At 43.9% G+C, this 18,452-nt stretch overlaps 1 protein-coding gene across 1 annotated transcript; it reads right to left on the bottom strand.

Annotated features, from left to right (window-relative positions):
* Positions 1-844: 844 nt before the first annotated feature.
* Positions 845-17,710, bottom strand: LOC133259791 (trophoblast Kunitz domain protein 1). Its single transcript, XM_061437733.1, has 12 exons — positions 17,617-17,710; positions 15,345-15,428; positions 14,205-14,276; positions 12,893-12,991; positions 9,286-9,369; positions 8,109-8,180; positions 6,808-6,906; positions 6,228-6,311; positions 4,730-4,801; positions 3,440-3,538; positions 1,936-2,131; positions 845-1,478 (listed from the first exon to the last, which is right to left on the bottom strand). Coding segments are annotated over exons 1-12 (1,056 nt in total). The 3' UTR covers positions 845-1,477.
* Between the last annotated feature and the right edge of the window lie 742 nt (positions 17,711-18,452).

The following is an 18,452-nucleotide window of genomic DNA, read 5'->3' as shown; positions in this document are numbered from 1 at the left end:
TACAAGAGGCAACAAACAAAACTATTCCAAAGAAAAAGAAAAGCAAGAAGACAAAGTGGAATATTTCAGTGGTCTCTGGCTGGAAACATTGATAAGTACAAGTCTTATCATTATTTATACTAAAGAAAGCAAAGCTCAGAGATGTTGAGAATTTGCCCAAGACTGGAAAGATATGAAAAACAGCACCAACACCCTGTGTGTCCTCATTTATTCAAATACTAATACTACTACTTGTGGAGGTCTCCGTGACAAACTTTACTAGTCTGTGGTGAAACAGATACTGTCTGTTTCCAAAGTTGCCTTCATTCTAAATCTTCCCAGAAGCAGAGCAGGAAAGCATCATCAAAGTCCCTTTGCTTGGAAGAGTCGGACCTGCTATGTTAGGCACTGAATACAGCAGCTAAGTGCCATCTCTACACCTCCATTTCCTCCCTTGATGAATTCTTAGCATGATTAATGGAAAAATGTAGGCAAAATGCTAACACAGAGCCAGGGATACTAAACAGTAGTTGACCTTTCTTTACCTGAAGTATGAACCCTCCTCCCCACACATGACCTCAGGGAATCAGATATCTTAGATAAGTGGACAACTGAGTCTCATACCCATTCTCCTTCTGAGAGTCAGGAGGACAATCTGCTCCCCAGTTTGAGATTAAAAGTAACAAGGAAAAGTTGTCAAGTTGATGTGAATATCTCTCAGGGTTCTCTGTAGCTTGTGATGATATTAAGGAGTCGATGATGGTATAATGGGTTTGCTTCCTATACCCAATAGGGCACAGTCTCTTGAAAGGGGAATGGGAGGTGCCCACTGTCTGCAGAACAGTTAGGAGGACCACCATTTCCATGGACACTATTTGTTAAGGTTTGTAATTATAAACAACAGACTCCAGTCAATTTAATTTTAAATATACATTTATTGAAATATAAACCATAGTGTTTGAAGCTACAGAAATGAAAATTGCAACATCGTTGTGTGGAAAAGGGGCTTTTTTAAACCAAACTCTTCTCTCATTACTGATGTGGAGAACTGGATGCTGGAAATTCCACCTCGGCCACCCACAAGGAGAACAGTGATGGTGGGCAGGGGGATGAAGGTGAGCATGCCTTGAGGATGGGGGTGAAAACAAAAATCCTGTGTTACACCGCAGGCTCTGCAGTTACTCTGGTCATGAGGGATGTGCTTCTACATTCCTTCCTACTTTCTTCAAATAACTATAAACTGTCTCATTGGTGTCAGGAACTGGGTGAAGTGCTAGGGGTAAAGGGAAGACGTGTTCTCATGGTGCTGAGAACCAGCTGGATGAGACAGAATTAGACACGTTGACCAATGGAGGAAAGGAAAAGGCAGGCTCTGCTAAGGACGGTTGGGGAGAGAAGGACTGTGAGGAGGCTGAAGAGGTTCAGACGCAGCCACAGCCCAGTCCTGCAGGGGCCCTCCTCGGACTTCAGAGTTCCTGAATCCATTATTTGCACGTCCTCTGCAAAAAGAAAGGAACTTGTTGAGGGCCATCAGTGTAGCCCCAGACCTAGACAAATGGTCAACTTAATAGATCCCATATTTTCAAATAAATATGGAACCACATTCCTGAATCATGAACAAGAAGGAAGTGAATTTTCCAAGACTATGTAGGGCACCCAGAAGCACTGCAGACCTGCCCTGAAGGGTGGCTGAATCAGTGTCCCCAACTGAGAAAGAGGAACATGTGATCAGGCTCAGATGACCACAAAGAGGCATCAGTGGTTGACCTTCTGCCATCCTCTCCCTGGAGAACTCGCTCAGTGTGGTTTCACAGGACACTGCAGCCTCTCCTCCTGGCAGCAGCGAGGAGGAAGACTGTGCAGGGTGAATGGTGTGTGGCCCCCTGAGCTCCGCCCCTTTCCCCAGCCCTTCCCTCCCCCTGTGGCCCCTGTCTTACCACAGGGCCCCTGTCTTACCACAGGGACCCTGCCTCTTGAGAGCAGGTCTTCATGCAGTCCTCTAACTTTTCGAAGTTGTTTCCGTTTCCTTCACAGCCATCATACATGAACTGCTCACAGAGGCCGGTCTGGGTATTGTAGAAGTACCTGGTCATCACGGCATTGCAGCCACCTGTTACTTTAGGCTCCAGGCAGAGGGCAGGCTTAGAAGCTGCTGGAATGAGAGGGGCAATGGCTCGTTATCAGGATGGTCATCAAGCTCCATACAAAGACAACAGCTAGAACCCCTAGTTTGTTTGCCATTGAGAATGTTAAGGTTGTGGAGGAATGCCAGATTGAAAAGACTATTTGAAAACCTCCTTTCTGGGACAGAATCATGAATGTTGCTAGCGGTGACATGATGTAGTAATCATATACAAACGTATATCTCCTCATGCAGTCTTCTAAGGAAGTTTGGTATAATGCATTTGAATAGTCTTAAATCATCTGTGAGACTTCCAAGGTCGTCCAGTGGTTAAGAATCTGGCTTCCAATACTGGAGTCATAGGTTCAATCCTTTCTCAGGAAACTATACTCTCCAATGCTGTAGACACTAAGGCAGCAGGGCATAAATTCTTTATATTCATGATTGTTAACCTGTTCAAAGAATCCATATTTCCCCTCTTCAGATGAGGAAACTGCAGATAACTTTCCCCAGGAACAGAGCATGCAGGTGGTAGATTCAGGACAAATTGCTGATGTCACAACCCATCTAATACAATACCTAATTCTACCAGGAATTCGGAAAATACAGCGCACTTGTAAGAGTATCTGGAGTCAGTCCTATGCTCATTACTTCCTTGTACCCAAGGTAACATAAGCCCCCAGCCACAGGCCAGAGCGAGCCTGGGTTTCTCCTAACACAAATCTGTGATGTCTCTGCTGCTGCTGCTGCTGCTAAGTTGCTTCAGTTGTGTCCGACTCTGTGTGACCCCAGAGACCACAGCCCACCAGGGAATTCTACCATCAACAAATTCCCCAACATCCACTGGGCGTCCCCTATTGAAATGATGTCTGATTTGAAATTCAAGCAGTTAGTGCAGACCCCAAAGATTAAGCACTCATGACTGTCCCCAGTTTAGTGCTGGACACGTGGTCCCTACTTACTTTGGCTTGTGACCCAATGGATAAAATGGGGAAGTCCATGAACTCACCTCCATGTTCAATAACTGACGGTTACTTATGACCAAACTGAGGAAAACACTTACTTGTTGTTCTCAGATAATACACATGAAGCATTCACAAACAGTGAAATGGAGGAGACATGTAGGGCAAAGGGGGCGTGGAGGTGTGCCGAGCCTCCATTTCTTTGTGAGAACTGCACCCTCACAATCGTATTCACCACCCAGAAAACTCTGAACCTATGTACTTATTCACTGTTGAGGTTCCAAGAAATGGGCATATTTATTGAATCATTGGTCACTGGTGATTGATCTGAATCTCTGTGTCCTTCACTCTTCCCAGAGGTGCAGAAACTACAAACCTTTATTCTCCTCGTTGAGTGCTGAGTATTCAATCTTGAGTGTTTGGTATTCCTCTAGTGTATGGTTATTGAATTGTATTCCAGAAATCATCACCTGACCTATGAAAGAGAGTACGTATTAAGAGTTTCAGGAGGCCTGCTTCATGAAACAAGAAATGGATCAAACATGGACAAGATAGAAACAGTCAAAAGACAATAAGATAAAGGGCCTGGAGACTTTTGTAATATTGTCTCACCCTCATCCCACATCCTACCACACAAGGGCTTTGTTTCTGGTTTCCCTGCAGTTGCCCTCTTCCGTGGTTCAACGTCTTTTGATTAACTTTAATAATACAGGAATAAACATTATTTGATAAAGAAATATTTTTACTTGGCCAAAGCAAGTAGGTAGGTAGAGAAATTATTTCAGAGTCACACATTATGGTGGAAAATGGACAAATCTGGCAATGACAAGTGAACAAAGTCTTTCCATTCATAACTCGTCACCTATTTGAAGAACTCATGGAATGTTTCCCCTGTTCAGATGAGGAAAGAGCAGATGACGTGCCCCAACATACAAGCATGCGGGTGGCCTAGTCAGGACAAGACACAGCCATGTCCCAACCCATTTGATACACTACTGATTGGCTAGGAACTTGAAAATACAGAGAACTGGTGAGATTTTCCAGATCCAGGGTCTTATTTTCTCTATTCACCTCTCCCCAAGCCTTGCATGAGCCCTCAAATCACAGGAGAGGGTGGGTCTGGGATTTTCCTGACACCAAATACATGGTTTTTCCACCAACCATCCAAACCAGCAGCCAAGGGATAGACCACTGTCAATTGACTTCTGATACCATATCTGTGGAGTTAGTGCCAATGCCACAGGTTGAGGTACCAAGACTGCCCTGACTTCAGATGCAGCCATGTGGGCTGGCCTTATCATGCTCTGACCAAGAGACTGAAAGTTGAACTTTCCATGACCCCAACTCCATGCCCCAAAACTCAATCGAACCAGCGACCAAACTCAGGAAACCTCTTACTCACTGTCCTCACTTTAAGGTAGAGGATAAAATCAGGAACAGTGAAATGGAGGAGATCTTTAGGGCATGGGAGGAGTGGAGGTGAGTGGGGCTTCCATGCCCTCCTGAGCAAAACACCCTCCCCTCAGGACCATTTGCTCTCCCCTCACTATTTATAGATTTTTACTGAAGTTTCACTCAATAGGCATAAGTATTGAATTGTCAGCCAGTGGTGACTGATCTCAGTCTCAGTGCCCTCCCTCTCCCCAGAGGTGCAGAAAGTTCTAACCTTTAATTGCTTTATTGATTATTTCAGCCAATCCAGTTAGTATACTGGTTCCCTTTTTGACAATCTTGGTACCTATAAGAAAAGATTTCAAATTTTTCAGTAATATTGGACCATGAATTAGGACAAGTTTCAAACATGGAAAATAAAATCATAGGCAAAAGTGGACAAAGGAAAAGGCTTGGAAATTTTGCTAATTTGTACCAGCCTTGGTCCAGGAGCCCAAGGAAGCAGGTAGAGAGATCTTTTCATGAATCTACCCTGGTGGAAAATGACCAAACTTGGCCATGAAATGAGAATAAGCTGTTTAGTTTTTTGATTGCTAAATTTTCAAAGAACTCATTTACCACTGATCTACTGGAGGGATTGGGGGCAGGAGGAAAAGGGGACGACAGAGGATGGGATGACTGGATGGGATCACGGACTCGGTGGACGTGAGTTTGAGTGAACTCCGGGAGTTGGTGATGGACAGGGAGGCCTGGGGTGCTGCAATTCATGGGGCCGCAAAGAGCCGGACATGACTGAGCGACTGAACTGAACTGACTGTTCAGATGAGGACTATAGATGACTTGCCTGTGGACTCATGGCATGAGGGTGATACGGTCCAAATAGGACACTTCTTTCTCAAAACCCACTTGATACACTATCCTATTCAGGCAGGAACTCTGAACATATGGATAAATGCTGAGAGCCTCTGGGTGCAGTGTCCTACTTTCATTACTCCCCTGTCCCCAGGACTCACCTGAGCTCCCAAAGCACAGGGAGACTGAGTCTGGTTTTCCCTGACACCAAATCTGTGGTCTCTAGAAACAACATGCCATTTGCAGAAGGAAATGGTAACCCACTCCAGTATTCTTGCCTGGAGAATCCCAGGGACAGAGGAGCCTGGTGGGCTGCCCTCTATGGGGTCGCACAGAGTCTGACACAATGGAAGAGACTTAGCAGCAGCAGCAGAAACAACATGCAATTCCTCCAAATACCCACTGGGTGTCCAACAGGGCCATTTAACTCTGACAGCAAATCCAGGGAGTTAGTATAGAGTGTGTAAATTAAGGGCTCAGAACAGTCCTCATTTCAGATGCCAGCCATGTTATCCCGAGTCACTCCTGATTTGACAAAGTGTCTAAAATTGGGAAGTTCCATCACCCCACTCCATGTTCAATAACTCAGTAAATCTGATGACCATACTGAAGATGACCGCTCCATATGGATGTCACGCTATCATAAAGGATAAATCTAGGCACAGCGAAATGAGTGAGAGGTGCAGGGCAAAGTGGAAGTGGAGGTGTGGGGAGCCTCCATGTCCTAGAGAACACATCACCTCATCACATCTTCACATCACCACCATGTGTTACCACCCCAAATGCTCTCTGAATATCCATATTAATGGATTCTTATAGAGGTTTCTTTAAATAGGCATTTTGATTGAATTCATAGGGCAGTGGTGCCTGTTCTCAAATCAGTACCCTCTCCTCTCCCCAGAGTTGCAGAAAGTTCACACCTGTAGCCACACCGTCGATGATACTTGTAACCACATCTATGACTGAACGCTTCTCAGGTCCCCTTCTACGGCTTGTCTCCACACCTATGAACAAAAGTAAATTCCAACAGTTTCAGGAAGCCTGGGACGTGAACCAAGTAAGGATCAAATATGCAAATAAAATAGTAGTCAAAACTGGAGAAGGAAAGGAACAATTGTGGATAATAAAATGATAGTCAAAAAGGGACATGGGCAAGGACATGAAAACTTTCCTAATAATGTCTCAGCTTTGGAATCAAGAGTCATTCTATAAGGGCTCTTTGCTACATTCTTGGCAGAACATCAACCCACGTTTTTCTAATTATTTTTCATGAAAGAGGAATTCTCATTATTTGACATCTAAATATTCTTTCTTGCCCAAAGTAAAAGGTTAAAGACATGCTTTTAGATTAACACATCTTGGCAGAACATGCACAAAATTCACAATGAAATATTTATGCACTGTTGAGGTCTCAAGAAATAGGCTCATTGATTGAATCGCTGGTCATTAATCAGAATTTCAGTGTCCTTCCCTCTTTCCTGAGGTGCAGAATCTACAAACCTGTATTATCCTCAATGAGTGTTGAGTATTCAATATTGAGTTTTGGGAATTCCTCTAGTGTATGGTTATCAAATTGTATTCTGGAAATCATCACCTGACCTATGAAAGAGAGTAAATTTCAAGAGTTTCAGGAGGCCTGGTCCATGAAACAGGAAAAGGATCAAACACGGATAAGAAAACGACAGTCAAAAGACAACAAGGGAAAGGGCCTGGAGACTTTGGTTATATTGTATCAGCCTTGCTCCCACAGGCTATCCCACAAGGGCTGTTTTTCTTGTTTCACTGCTGTGCGCTGCTGCATGATTCAACCTCTTTTTATTATTTTAGTAATATAGGAATAAACATTATTTGATAAAGTAATATTTTAACTTGGCCAAAGCAAGTAGGTACGTAGAGAAATTTTTTCAGATCAACACTTTGTGGTGAAAAATGGACAAATCTGGTTGTGACATGTGAATAAAGTCTTTCAATTCACGACTCTTCATCTATTCGAAGAACTCATGGAACATGTTTCCCCTGTTCTGATGAGGAACCTGCAGATGACTTGCCCAGGATACAGGCCTGTGAGTCCTGGTCAGGAATAGATACTTCTATGTCACAACCCATTTGATATACTATTGATTGGCTTGGAACTCGAAAATACAGAAAATTAGTGAGAGTTTCCAGGTCCTGGGTCTCACTTTCTCTACTCACCTCTCCCCAGGCCTCACGTGAGGCCTCAAATCACAGGGAGGGTGAGCCTGAGTTTTTCCTGACACCAAATACGTGGATTTTCCACCAACCATCCAGTGTCCAACAGCCAAGGGGCAGACCACTGTCAGTTTACATCTGATACCATATCTGTGGAGTTAGTGCCAATGCCACAGGTTGAGTTATCAAGACTGCTCTGACTTCAGATGCCAGCCATGTGGACTCGTGTTATCATGTTTATGACCAAGAGGCTGAAACTTGAAATTTCCATGGCCCCAACGCCATGCTCAAAAAGTCTGAACCAGGGACCAAACTCAGGAAACCTGTTATTCACTGTCCTCACATTAAGGTACAGCATAAGATCAGAAACAGTGAAATGGAGATCTTTAGGGTATGGGAGAAGTGGAGGTAGGTGGAGCATCCATGCCTTCCTGAGCAGAACACCCTCACCTCAGGACCATTTGCTTCGCCCTCATAAGCTCTTTGATCCAATATTTATGGATTTGTGCTGAGGTTTCACTCAACAGCCATAAGTATTGAATCATCAGCCAGTGGTACTGATCTCAGTCTTAGCGCCCTCCCCTCTCCCCATAGGTGCAGAAAGTTCAAACCTCTAATTGCTTTATTGATTATTTCAGCCAATCCTGTTAGTATACTGGCTCCCTTTGTGACAATCTTGGTACCTATGAAAGAAAAGATTTCAAAATTTTCAGCAATATTGGACCATGAACCAAGCCAAGTTTCAAATACGGAAAATAAAATCATAGGCAGAAGTGGACAAATGAAAAGGCTTGGAGATTTGCTAATATTGTACCAGCCTTTGTCACACAACCCCAAGGAAGCAGGTAGTGAAATCTTTTCATGAATCTCTTCTGGTGGAAAATGACCAAACTTTGCCATGAAATGAAAAAAATCTGTTTAGTTTTATGGCTGCTAAATTTCAAAAGACTCACTTAGCCTGATCTACTGTTCAGATGAGGACTATAGATGACTTGACTGAGGATACATGCCATGAGGGTGATAGGGTCCAAACAAGATATTTCCCTGCCAAAACCCAATTGATATACTATCCTCGTCTGTCAGGAACTCTGAACATATCAATAAATGCTGAGAGCTTCTGGGTGCAGTGTCCTACTTTCATTACTCCCCCAGGATTAGTGAGTAACTTTCATTACTCCCCAGGACTCATTTAAGCTTCCAAAGCACAGGGAGAGTGAGTCTGGGCTTCCCTGACACCAAATCTGTGGTCTCTAGAAACAACATGCAATTCCTCCAAACACCCACTGGGTGTCCAACAAGGCAATTTAATTCTGACAGCAAATCCATGGGGTTAGTATAGATTGTGTAAGTTGAGGGCTCAGAACTGTCCTCAGCTCAGATGCCAGCCATGTTATCCCAAGTCACCCTTGATTTGATAAAGTGTCTAAAACTGGGAAGTTCCATCACCCCACTCCATGTTCAGTAACTCAGTAAATCTGATGACCATACTCAGGAAGACCACTCGAATCGGAGTGTCGCATTATCAAAAAGAATACATCCTGGCACAGTGAAACGAGTGAGAAGTTCAGGGCAAAGTGGAAGTTGAGGTGTGAGGAGCCTCCATGCCCTAGAGAGCACAGGATCCTCACATCACCACCATGTGTTACCACTCCAACACTCTGAATGCCCACACTCATGGATTCTTACAGAGGTTTCTTTAAATAGGCACTGTGATTGAATCATAGACCGGTGGTTCTTTTTCTCAATCTAGTGCCCTCTCCTCTCCCCAGAGTTGCAGAAAGTTCACACCTGTAGCCACACCGTCGATGATACTTGTAACCACATCTATTACTGAACGTTTCTCAGGTCCCCTTCTATGGCTTGTCTCCACACCTATGAAAGACAGGAAATTCCAACAGATTCAGGAAGCCTGGGACATGAACCAAGTAAGGATCTAATATGCAAATAAAATAGTAGTCAACACTGGACAAGAAAAGGGACAAATATGGATAATAAACAATAGTCAAAAGGGGACATGGGAAAGGGCCTGGAAACTTTTCTAATAATGTCTCAGCTTTGGTATCAGGAGTCATCCTAGACAGGGCTCGTTCTTACATCCCTTGCAAAATATTCAACCCAAATTTTCTAATTATTTTTCATGAAAAAAGAATCCTCATTATTTGACATCTAAATATTCTTTCTTACCCAAAGTAAGAGATTAAAGACATGTTTTTAGATTTATACATCTTGGGGGAATATGGACAAAATTCACCATGAAAAATTTATGCACTGTTGAGGTTTCAAGAATTAGGCTTATTGATTGAAGCATTGGTCATTGATCACAATCTCAGTGTCATTCCCTCTTTCCCGAATGCAGAATCTACAAACCTGTATTATCCTCACTGAGTGTTGAGTATTCAATATTGAGTTTTGGGAATTCCTCTAGTGTATGGTTATCGAATTGTATTCTGGAAATCATCACCTGACCTATGAAAGAGAGTAAATTTCAAGAGTTTCAGGAGACCTGGTCCATGAAACAGGAAAAGGATCAAGCATGGATAAGAAAATGACAGTCAAAAGACAACAAGAGAAAGGGCCTGGAGACTTTCGTTATATTGTATCAGCCTTGCTCCCACAGGCTATCCCACAAGGGCTGTTTTTCTTGTTTCACTGCTGTGCGCTGCTGCATGATTCAACCTCTTTTTATTATTTTAGTAATACAGGAATAAACATTATATGATAAAGAAACATTTTAACTTGGCCAAAGCAAGTAGATACGTAGAGAAATTTTTTTCAGATCAACACTTTGTGGTGGAAAATGGACAAATCTGGCCATGATTCATTAACAAAGACTTTCCATTCATAACTCTTCATCTATTCAAAGAACTCATGGAATATGTTTCCCCTGTTCTGTTGAGGAACCTGCAGATGACTTGCCCAGGATACAGGCCTGTGTGTGGACTGGTCAGGACTAGATACTGCCATGTCACAACCCACCCGATACACTACTGATTGGCTCGGAACTCGAAAATACTGAAAACTGGTGACAGTTTCCAGACCAGGGTCTCACTTTCTCTACTCACCTCTCCCCAGGCCTCACGTGAGGCCTCAAATCACAGAGGAGGGTGAGCCTGGGTTTTTTTCTGAAAAAAAATACGTGGATTTTCCACCAACTATCCAATTCCCAACAGTCAAGGGGCAGATGACTGTCAGTTAACATCTGATACCATATCTGTGGAGTTAGTGCCGATGCCACAGGTTGAGTTATCAAGACTGTTCTGACTTCAGATGCCAGCCATGTGGACTCACATTATCATGTTTTGCCAAGTGACTGAAAGTGGCACTTTCTATGACCCCAATACCATGCTCAAAAACTCAGTTGAACCAGTGACCAAACTAAGCAAACCTCTTACTCACTGTCCTTACATTAAGGTACAGAATAAAATCAGAAACAGTGAGATGGAGGAGAATTTTAGGGCACAGGAGGAGTGAAGATAGGTGGAGCGTCCACGCCCTCCTGAGCAGAACACCCTCACCTCAGGACCATTTACCACCCCCCCGCCAACAAACTCTCTGAGCCAACATTTATGCATTTGTGCTGAGGTTTCACTCAACAGCCATAAGTACTGAATCGTCAGCCAGTGGTACTGATCTCAGTCTCAGTGCCCTCCCCTCTCCCCATAGGTGCAGAAAGTTCAAACCTCTAATTGCTTTATTGATTATTTCAGCCAATCCTGTTAGTATACTGGCTCCCTTTGTGACAATCTTGGTACCTATGAAAGAAAAGATTTCAAAAATTTCAGCAATATTGAACCATGAACCAGGATAAGTTTCAAATATGGAAAATAAAATCATAGGCAAATGTGGACAAAGGCAAAGGCTTGGAGATTTGCTAATATTGTACCAGCCTTCGTCCCAGGAGCCCAAGGAAGCAGGTAGAAAAAACTTCTCATGAATCTCTCCTGGTGGAAAATGACCAAACTTTGCCATGAAATGAGAATAAGCTGTTTAGTTTTATGACTGGTAAATGTTCAAAGAACTTATTTAGCGCTTCTTTACTGTTCAGACGAGGACTACAGATGACTAGCCTTAAGTCACAAGCAAGAGGGTGATATGGTCCGAACAAGATACTTCCCTGTCAAACCCACTGGATATACTATCCTTTTCTGCCAGGAACTCTGAACATATCGATAAATGCTGAGAGGCTCTACTTTCCTTACTCCCCTGTCCGCAGGACTCACCTGAGCTCCCAAAGCACAGGGAGAGTGAGTCTGGGCTTCCCTGACACCAGATCAGCGGTCTCTCTTGAAACAACATGCAATTCCTCCAAACACCACTGGGTGCCCAAAGAGCAATTTAATTCTGACAGCAGGGAGTTAGTATAGATTGTGTAAGTTGAGGGCTCAGAACAGTCCTCAATTCAGACGCTAGCCATGTTATCCCGAGTCACTCCTGATTTGACATGTGTCTAAAACTGGGAAGTTCCATTACCCCACTCCATGTTCAATAACTCAGTAATCTGATGACCATACTCAGGAAGAGACCACTCACATAGGGATGTCATGTTTTCATGAAGGATGAATCTAGGCACAGAGAGATGAGAGAGTAGTGCAAGGCAAAGTGCAAGTTGAGGTGTGGGGAGGCTCCATGCCCTGGAGAACACAGGACCCTCACATCACCGCCGTGTACTACTACCCCAAACACTCCCTGAGTGCCCATATTAATGGATTCTTATTGGGGTTTCACCAAACAGGCATTTTGATTGAATCATTGGCCAGTGGTGCCTGTTCTCAATCTAGTGCCCTCTCCTCTCCCCAGAGTTGCAGAAAGTTCACACCTGTAGCCACATCGTCGATGATACTTGTAACCACATCTATTACTGAACGCTTCTCAGGTCCCTTTCTATGGCTTATCTCCACACCTATGAGAGACAGGAAATTCCAACAGTTTCAGGAAGTCTGGGACATGAACCAAGTAAGGATCAAATATGCCAAATAAAATAGTAGTCAACACTAGGCAAGGGAGGGAACAAATATGGATAATAAACAATAGTCAAAAGGGGACATGGGAAAGGGCCTGAAAACTTTCCTAATAATCTCTCAGTTTTGCTATCAGGAGTCATCCTCCACAGGGCTCTTTCTTACATTCCCTCTAGAACATTCATCCCAGGTTTTTCTAATTAGTTTTCATGAAAGAATAATACTCATTACTTGACACCTAAATATTTTTTCTGCCTAAAGTAAATAGTTAAAAAATTATTTAGATTAACACATCTTAGCGGAACATGCACAAAATTCACCATGAAATATTTATGCACTGTTGAGGTTTCAAGAAATAAGCTTATTGATTGAATCATTGGTCATTGATCAGAACCTCTGAGCCCTCCCCTCTTCCCTGAGATGCAGAAGCTACAAACCTTTATTTTCCTCACTGAGTGTTGAGTATTCAATGTTGAGTGTTGGCAATTCCTCTTGTGTATGGTTATCAAACTGTATTCTGGAAATCATCACCTGACCTATGAAAGAGAGTAAATTTCAAGAGTTTCAAGAGGCTTGGACCATGAAACAGGAAAAGGATCAAACATGGATAAGAAAATGACAGTCAAAAGACAACAAGGGAAAGGGCCTGGAGACTTTCGTTATATTGTATCAGCCTTGCTCCCACAGGCTACCCCACAGGGACTGTGTTTCTTGCTTTCCAGGCAGCTGTCCTCCTCTGTGGTTCCATATCTTTGGATTACTCTCAATAATACAGGAATACACATTATTTGATAAAGAAATATTTTTACTTGGCCAAAGCATGCAGGTAGAGAATTTTTTTCAGATCAACACTTTGTGGTAGAAAATGGACAAATCTGGTCATGAGACGTGAGTAAAGTCTTTCTGTTCATAACTCATCATCTGTTCTAAGAACTCATGTACATGCTTCCCCTGCTCAGATAAGGAAACTGCAGATGACTTGTGCCGGGACACGAGCATGTGGGTGGACTGGTCAGGATACAGTATTCTCATGTCACAACCCATTTGATGCACTATTGATTGGCTAGGAACTCAACAATACAGAGTACTGGTGACAGTTTCCAGGTCCACGTGCTTACTTTCACTACCCACGTCTCCCCAAGCCTCACTTGAGACCACAAATCAAAGGAGAGCGTGAGTCTGGGTTTTGTCCTAATGCCAAAAACGTGGTTTTTCCCCCAACCATCCAATTCCCAACACCCAACAGGCTCTCACTGTCCATTGATATCTGATACCGTATCTGTGGAGTCAGGGCCAATGCCACACATTGAGGTATCAAGGATGTCCTGACTTCAGAGGCCAGCCATGTGTTCTTGAGTTATCATGCTTCTGACCAAGTGACTGATACTCGAAATTTCCCTCACTCCACCTCCATGCTCAAACACTCAATGGAATAAGCGACCAATCTCAGGAAAACTCTTAATCACTGTTCTCAAATTAATGTCCCGAAAAAAACTCAGAAACGGTGAAATGGAGGAGATCTTTAGGGCATGGGAGGAGTGGAGTTAGGCAGAGCATCTATGCCCTCCTGAGCAGAGCACCCTCACCTCAGGACCATTTGCTCCCCCTTCCTACGCTCTCTCAGCCAATAGTTATGGATTTGTGCTGAGGTTTCACTCAACAGGCATAAGTATTGAATCGTCAGCCAGTGGTACTGATCTCAGTCTCAGTGAGTGCCCTCCTCTCCCCATAGGTGCAGAAAGTTCAAACCTTTAATTGCTTTAGTGATTATTTCAGCCAATCCTGTTAGTATACCAGCTCCCTGTTCGACAATCTTGGTACCTATGAAAGAAAAGATGTCAAATTTTCAGAAATATTGAACCATGAACCAGTAAAAGTTTCAAATATGGAAAATAAAATTATAGGCAAAAATGGACAAAGGAAAAGGCCAGGAGAATTTTAATGTTGTGCCAGCCTTTGTCACACAAGCCCAAGGGAGCAGGTAGAGAAATCTTTTCATGAATATTGTCTGGTGGAAAATGACCAAACGTGGTCATGAAATGTGAAAAGCTGTTTAGTTTTATGACTGGTAGATGTTCAAAGAAGTCATTTACCGCTTATCTGCTGTTCAGATGAGGACTATAAATGACCTGATGAGACGTCATGAGGCTGATAGGGTCTGAACAAGATACTTCCCTGTCACAACACTTGATGTACTATCCTCTTCTGCCTCTGAACATATGGATAAATGCTGAGAGCCTCTGGGTTCAGTGTCCTACCTTCATTACTCCCCTGTCCGCAGGACTCACCTGAGCTCCCAAAGCACAGGGAGAATGAGTCTGGGTTTCCGACACCAAATCTGTGGTGTCTCTAGAAACAACATGCAGTTCCTCCAAACACCCACTGGGTGTCCAACAAGGCCATTTAATTCTGACAGCAAATCCAGGGAGTTAGTATAGACTGTGTAAACTGAGGGCTCAGAACAGTCCTCAGTTCAGATGCCAGCCATGTTATCCCGAGTCACTCCTGATTTGACAAAGTGTCTAAAACTGGGAAGTTCCACTACCCCACTCCATGTTCAATAACTCAGTAAATCTGATAGCCATACTCCGGAAGACCACTCACATAGGGATGTCACGCTATCATAAAGGATAAACCTAGGCACAGCAAAATGAGTGAGATGTGCAGGGCAAAGTGGAAGGGGAGGTTTGGGGAGCCTCCACGCCCTAGAAAACATAGGACCCTCACATCACATCTTGTGTTACCACCCCAAATGCTCCTTGAAATGCATATTTATGGATTCTTATTGAGGTTTCACCAAACAGGCATTTTGATCAAATCATTGGCCAGTGGTGCCTGTTCTCAATCTCAGTGTTCTCTCCTCTCCCCAGAGTTGCAGAAAGTTCACACCTGTAGCCACACCGTCGATGATGCTTGTAACCACATCTATTACTGAACGCTTCTCAGGTCCCCTTCTATGGCTTGTCTCCACACCTATGAAAGACAGTAAATTCCAACAGTTTCAGGAAGTCTGGGACATGAACCACGTAAGGATCAAATATGCAAATAAAATAGAAGTCAACACTGGACAAGGGAGGGACAAATATGGATAATAAACAATACTCAGAAGGGAACATGGTATGGGCCTGGACACTTTCCTAATAATGTCTTAGCTTTGGTCCCAGTGCTCAACCTACACAGGCCTGTTTCTTACATTCCCTGCAACACATTTATTCCAGGTCTTTCTGATTATCTTTCATGATAGATGAACACTCACTATTTGACACATAAATATTCTTTCTTGCACAAAATAAGTAGTAAAGGAAATTTTTTCAAATTTTTTTAGATTAACATATATTGGTGTACAATGTAGGAATTCAGCATGAAATGTGATTTATTTCCTCATACATATGAATGGTAATCTGTTCCAAAACCCATGTAACATGTATCCCCTGTTCTGATGAGAAAATTGCAGATGACTTGTTCCAGGACATGGCATGTGGGTGGCAGGGCCAGGACAAGATACTAGCATGTTATAACCCATTTGATACACTCCCTGATTCTCCCAGGAACTCTGGAAATACAGATAACTGAGATCAATTTCTGGTTGCAATGTGTACTTTCATTGCTCTCCCTTTTTGGAGCATCACCTGAGCCCCAAATCACAGGGGTGAGTGATTCTGCGTTTTTCCCTGGCACCAAATATGTGGTGTCTCTACCAACAGCAACCAATTCCCCAAACATCCACTAGGTGTCCAACAAGTCCATTTACATCTGATGGGAATCAATGGAGCTATTGCAGATTCTGTAGGTTGAGGGCTCAAGAATACTCAGTTCAGATGCCAGCCATGAGACCCCATGTCAATCATGCTTGTGACCAAATAATTAAAATGGGAGGCTTGCAGGTCCATGACCCCATCTTCAAATTCAACAACTCAATAGAACCGGTGGCTGAACTTCGGAAAACCATTGCTTGCATTCCCAAAATAGAACTCGAGGCAGAAAAATGGAAGAGATGTGCAGGCAAAGAAGGAGGGAGGTGTGCCCAGCCTCTGTGCCCTAGTGAGCACAGCTTCACATCAGCTTCCTGTATTCACCAACCCACAAGCTCTCTGAGCCCAGTTCTTATGTATCTCTCCCTAGGGTTCACTAAGCAGGCATGTTGGCTGGAATATCAGCCACTGTGATTGATCTCACTCTCAGTTTCCTCCCTTCTCCTCAGAGGTGCTGGAATGGCAGTTGTTGAAAATTGTAAACAGTAAATGCATGCTTGTGATTTCTTGGACACCAACCACATCTTGAGGTTCCCTTGAGTTGCCTCTTCTGACTCATCTCATAACATCTAATGGCAGGAAACCCTAACAGTTTTAGGAGACCTAGGCCATTAACTAAGAGATGGTACAAATTTGTATCTTTTTATTACAATGCAGGGCTTTCCTGGTGGCTCAGCTGGTAAAGAAACCGCCTGCAATGCAGGAGACATGATTTCTATATGTGTTGAGAAGATCCCCTGGAGAAGGCAAAGGGATCCCCATCCCAGGATTCCAGCCTGGAGAATTCCATGGACTATACAGTTCATAGAGTTGCAAATAGTTGGACGTGACTGAGCAACTTTCACTTTACTTACTTTTATTACTACACTATAGTGAGGTTCAGGGACATGACAGGAACAGGAATAGAGAGTCTCCAAAATGGGGACCCTGGTCTGGTAGAGTTATATATGTATAAATTGTAATATATATCTTCATGAGAGTCAAGATATCAGTGGAGTTAAACCTTTGCAACTTAAGTCTTCCCTGATGGTCCAGTAGATAAGAATGCACATGCTAAGGGAGGGGACATGGGTTCTGTCCCAGGTTGGGAGGATTCCACACGCCTTGCAGGAACTAAGAAGGTGAACTGCAACTTATGAGCCCAATTCCTAGAGCCCTTGCTCTGCAGCAAAAAAGCCACTTCAACGAGAAGCCCACACACCAAAACCCGAGAGTAGACTGCGGAACTAGAGAATATCCTTCCATAGGGAGGAAGCCCAGTGCTGCCAAAACCAAAGAAAAAACAGACAGTACCCTGACCATGACAGGAGAAATCCAGAGATGGTTGGAAATACCACTCCACACCTGCCCTTCCATGGACTTCTATCATTTTCCCAGAAGCTGTAGAAGAGAGGTGAGGCTGGACCTACCTTCATCGTGGATATGGTGTATATTCAGCGGGGTGCTGTCCACCAGGATAACCAGGAGGACGAGAAGGGCTGCGGAGAGACAGAGGCGTCTCATCTTGGTGGCCTTGCAGGAGGGCTCCTGAGGATGCTGGGGATGCACTGAGCTTTAATATCCTGGTGAGGGGTGGGATCAGGTGATGAGGAGGGGAGTGGGCAAGGGGAGGAGCTGGGTCAGTCCTGTTTATTGCGTAATCTCCCTACCTAACCATGCCTCCTGCTTCTGTCTGCAGGGCTCAAAAGCCCAGTAAAGAGCACTTCTCACTTGATGCCTGTGGGTCTCGTGTAAACACAGATTGTGATCAGAGAGATGGAGTTTGTCCTATATGGACAGTCAGGGAGCATCCCAGCCCCTACAGCAGCACCTGGCATGTGATGAATGATAAGTAGGTGGATGAGGACAGATCAGAGGACAGATAAGTGACCAGCAGTGTGGTAACCACGTCCTCCATTTCAGCCAGCTGCAGGTGTCGTCTCATCTGGACCTCGATGTCCTGACCACCCCCCCCCACCTCAGATGACAACTGTGACACAGGTCACCTTCCTACAACCATTGCCACAGCTTCTCTGGTGGATGGACACTTGCACTTTACCAGACATTGGTCCAGGAAGGGACTTAGCTGGTGAAGGTGCTGTTGTCTTGGGCAATAACCCTGTTTATACATCAAAAAATGAGTAATGGGTGTGGCTGAGGGGAAACAGGGAGCTGAATCTGTCTCCACAGCATGTCCAGCAGTCATCCCTCACCTGGTTTCACCAACAGGAGAGCGGTCTCCCTGAGTGGACATCAGGCAACCTCA

The sequence above is a fragment of the Bos javanicus genome, chromosome 13 (assembly GCF_032452875.1).
Source record: "Bos javanicus breed banteng chromosome 13, ARS-OSU_banteng_1.0, whole genome shotgun sequence".
Taxonomy (NCBI): Eukaryota; Metazoa; Chordata; class Mammalia; order Artiodactyla; family Bovidae; genus Bos; species Bos javanicus.
This window is presented reverse-complemented; position numbering and strand designations above follow the sequence as displayed.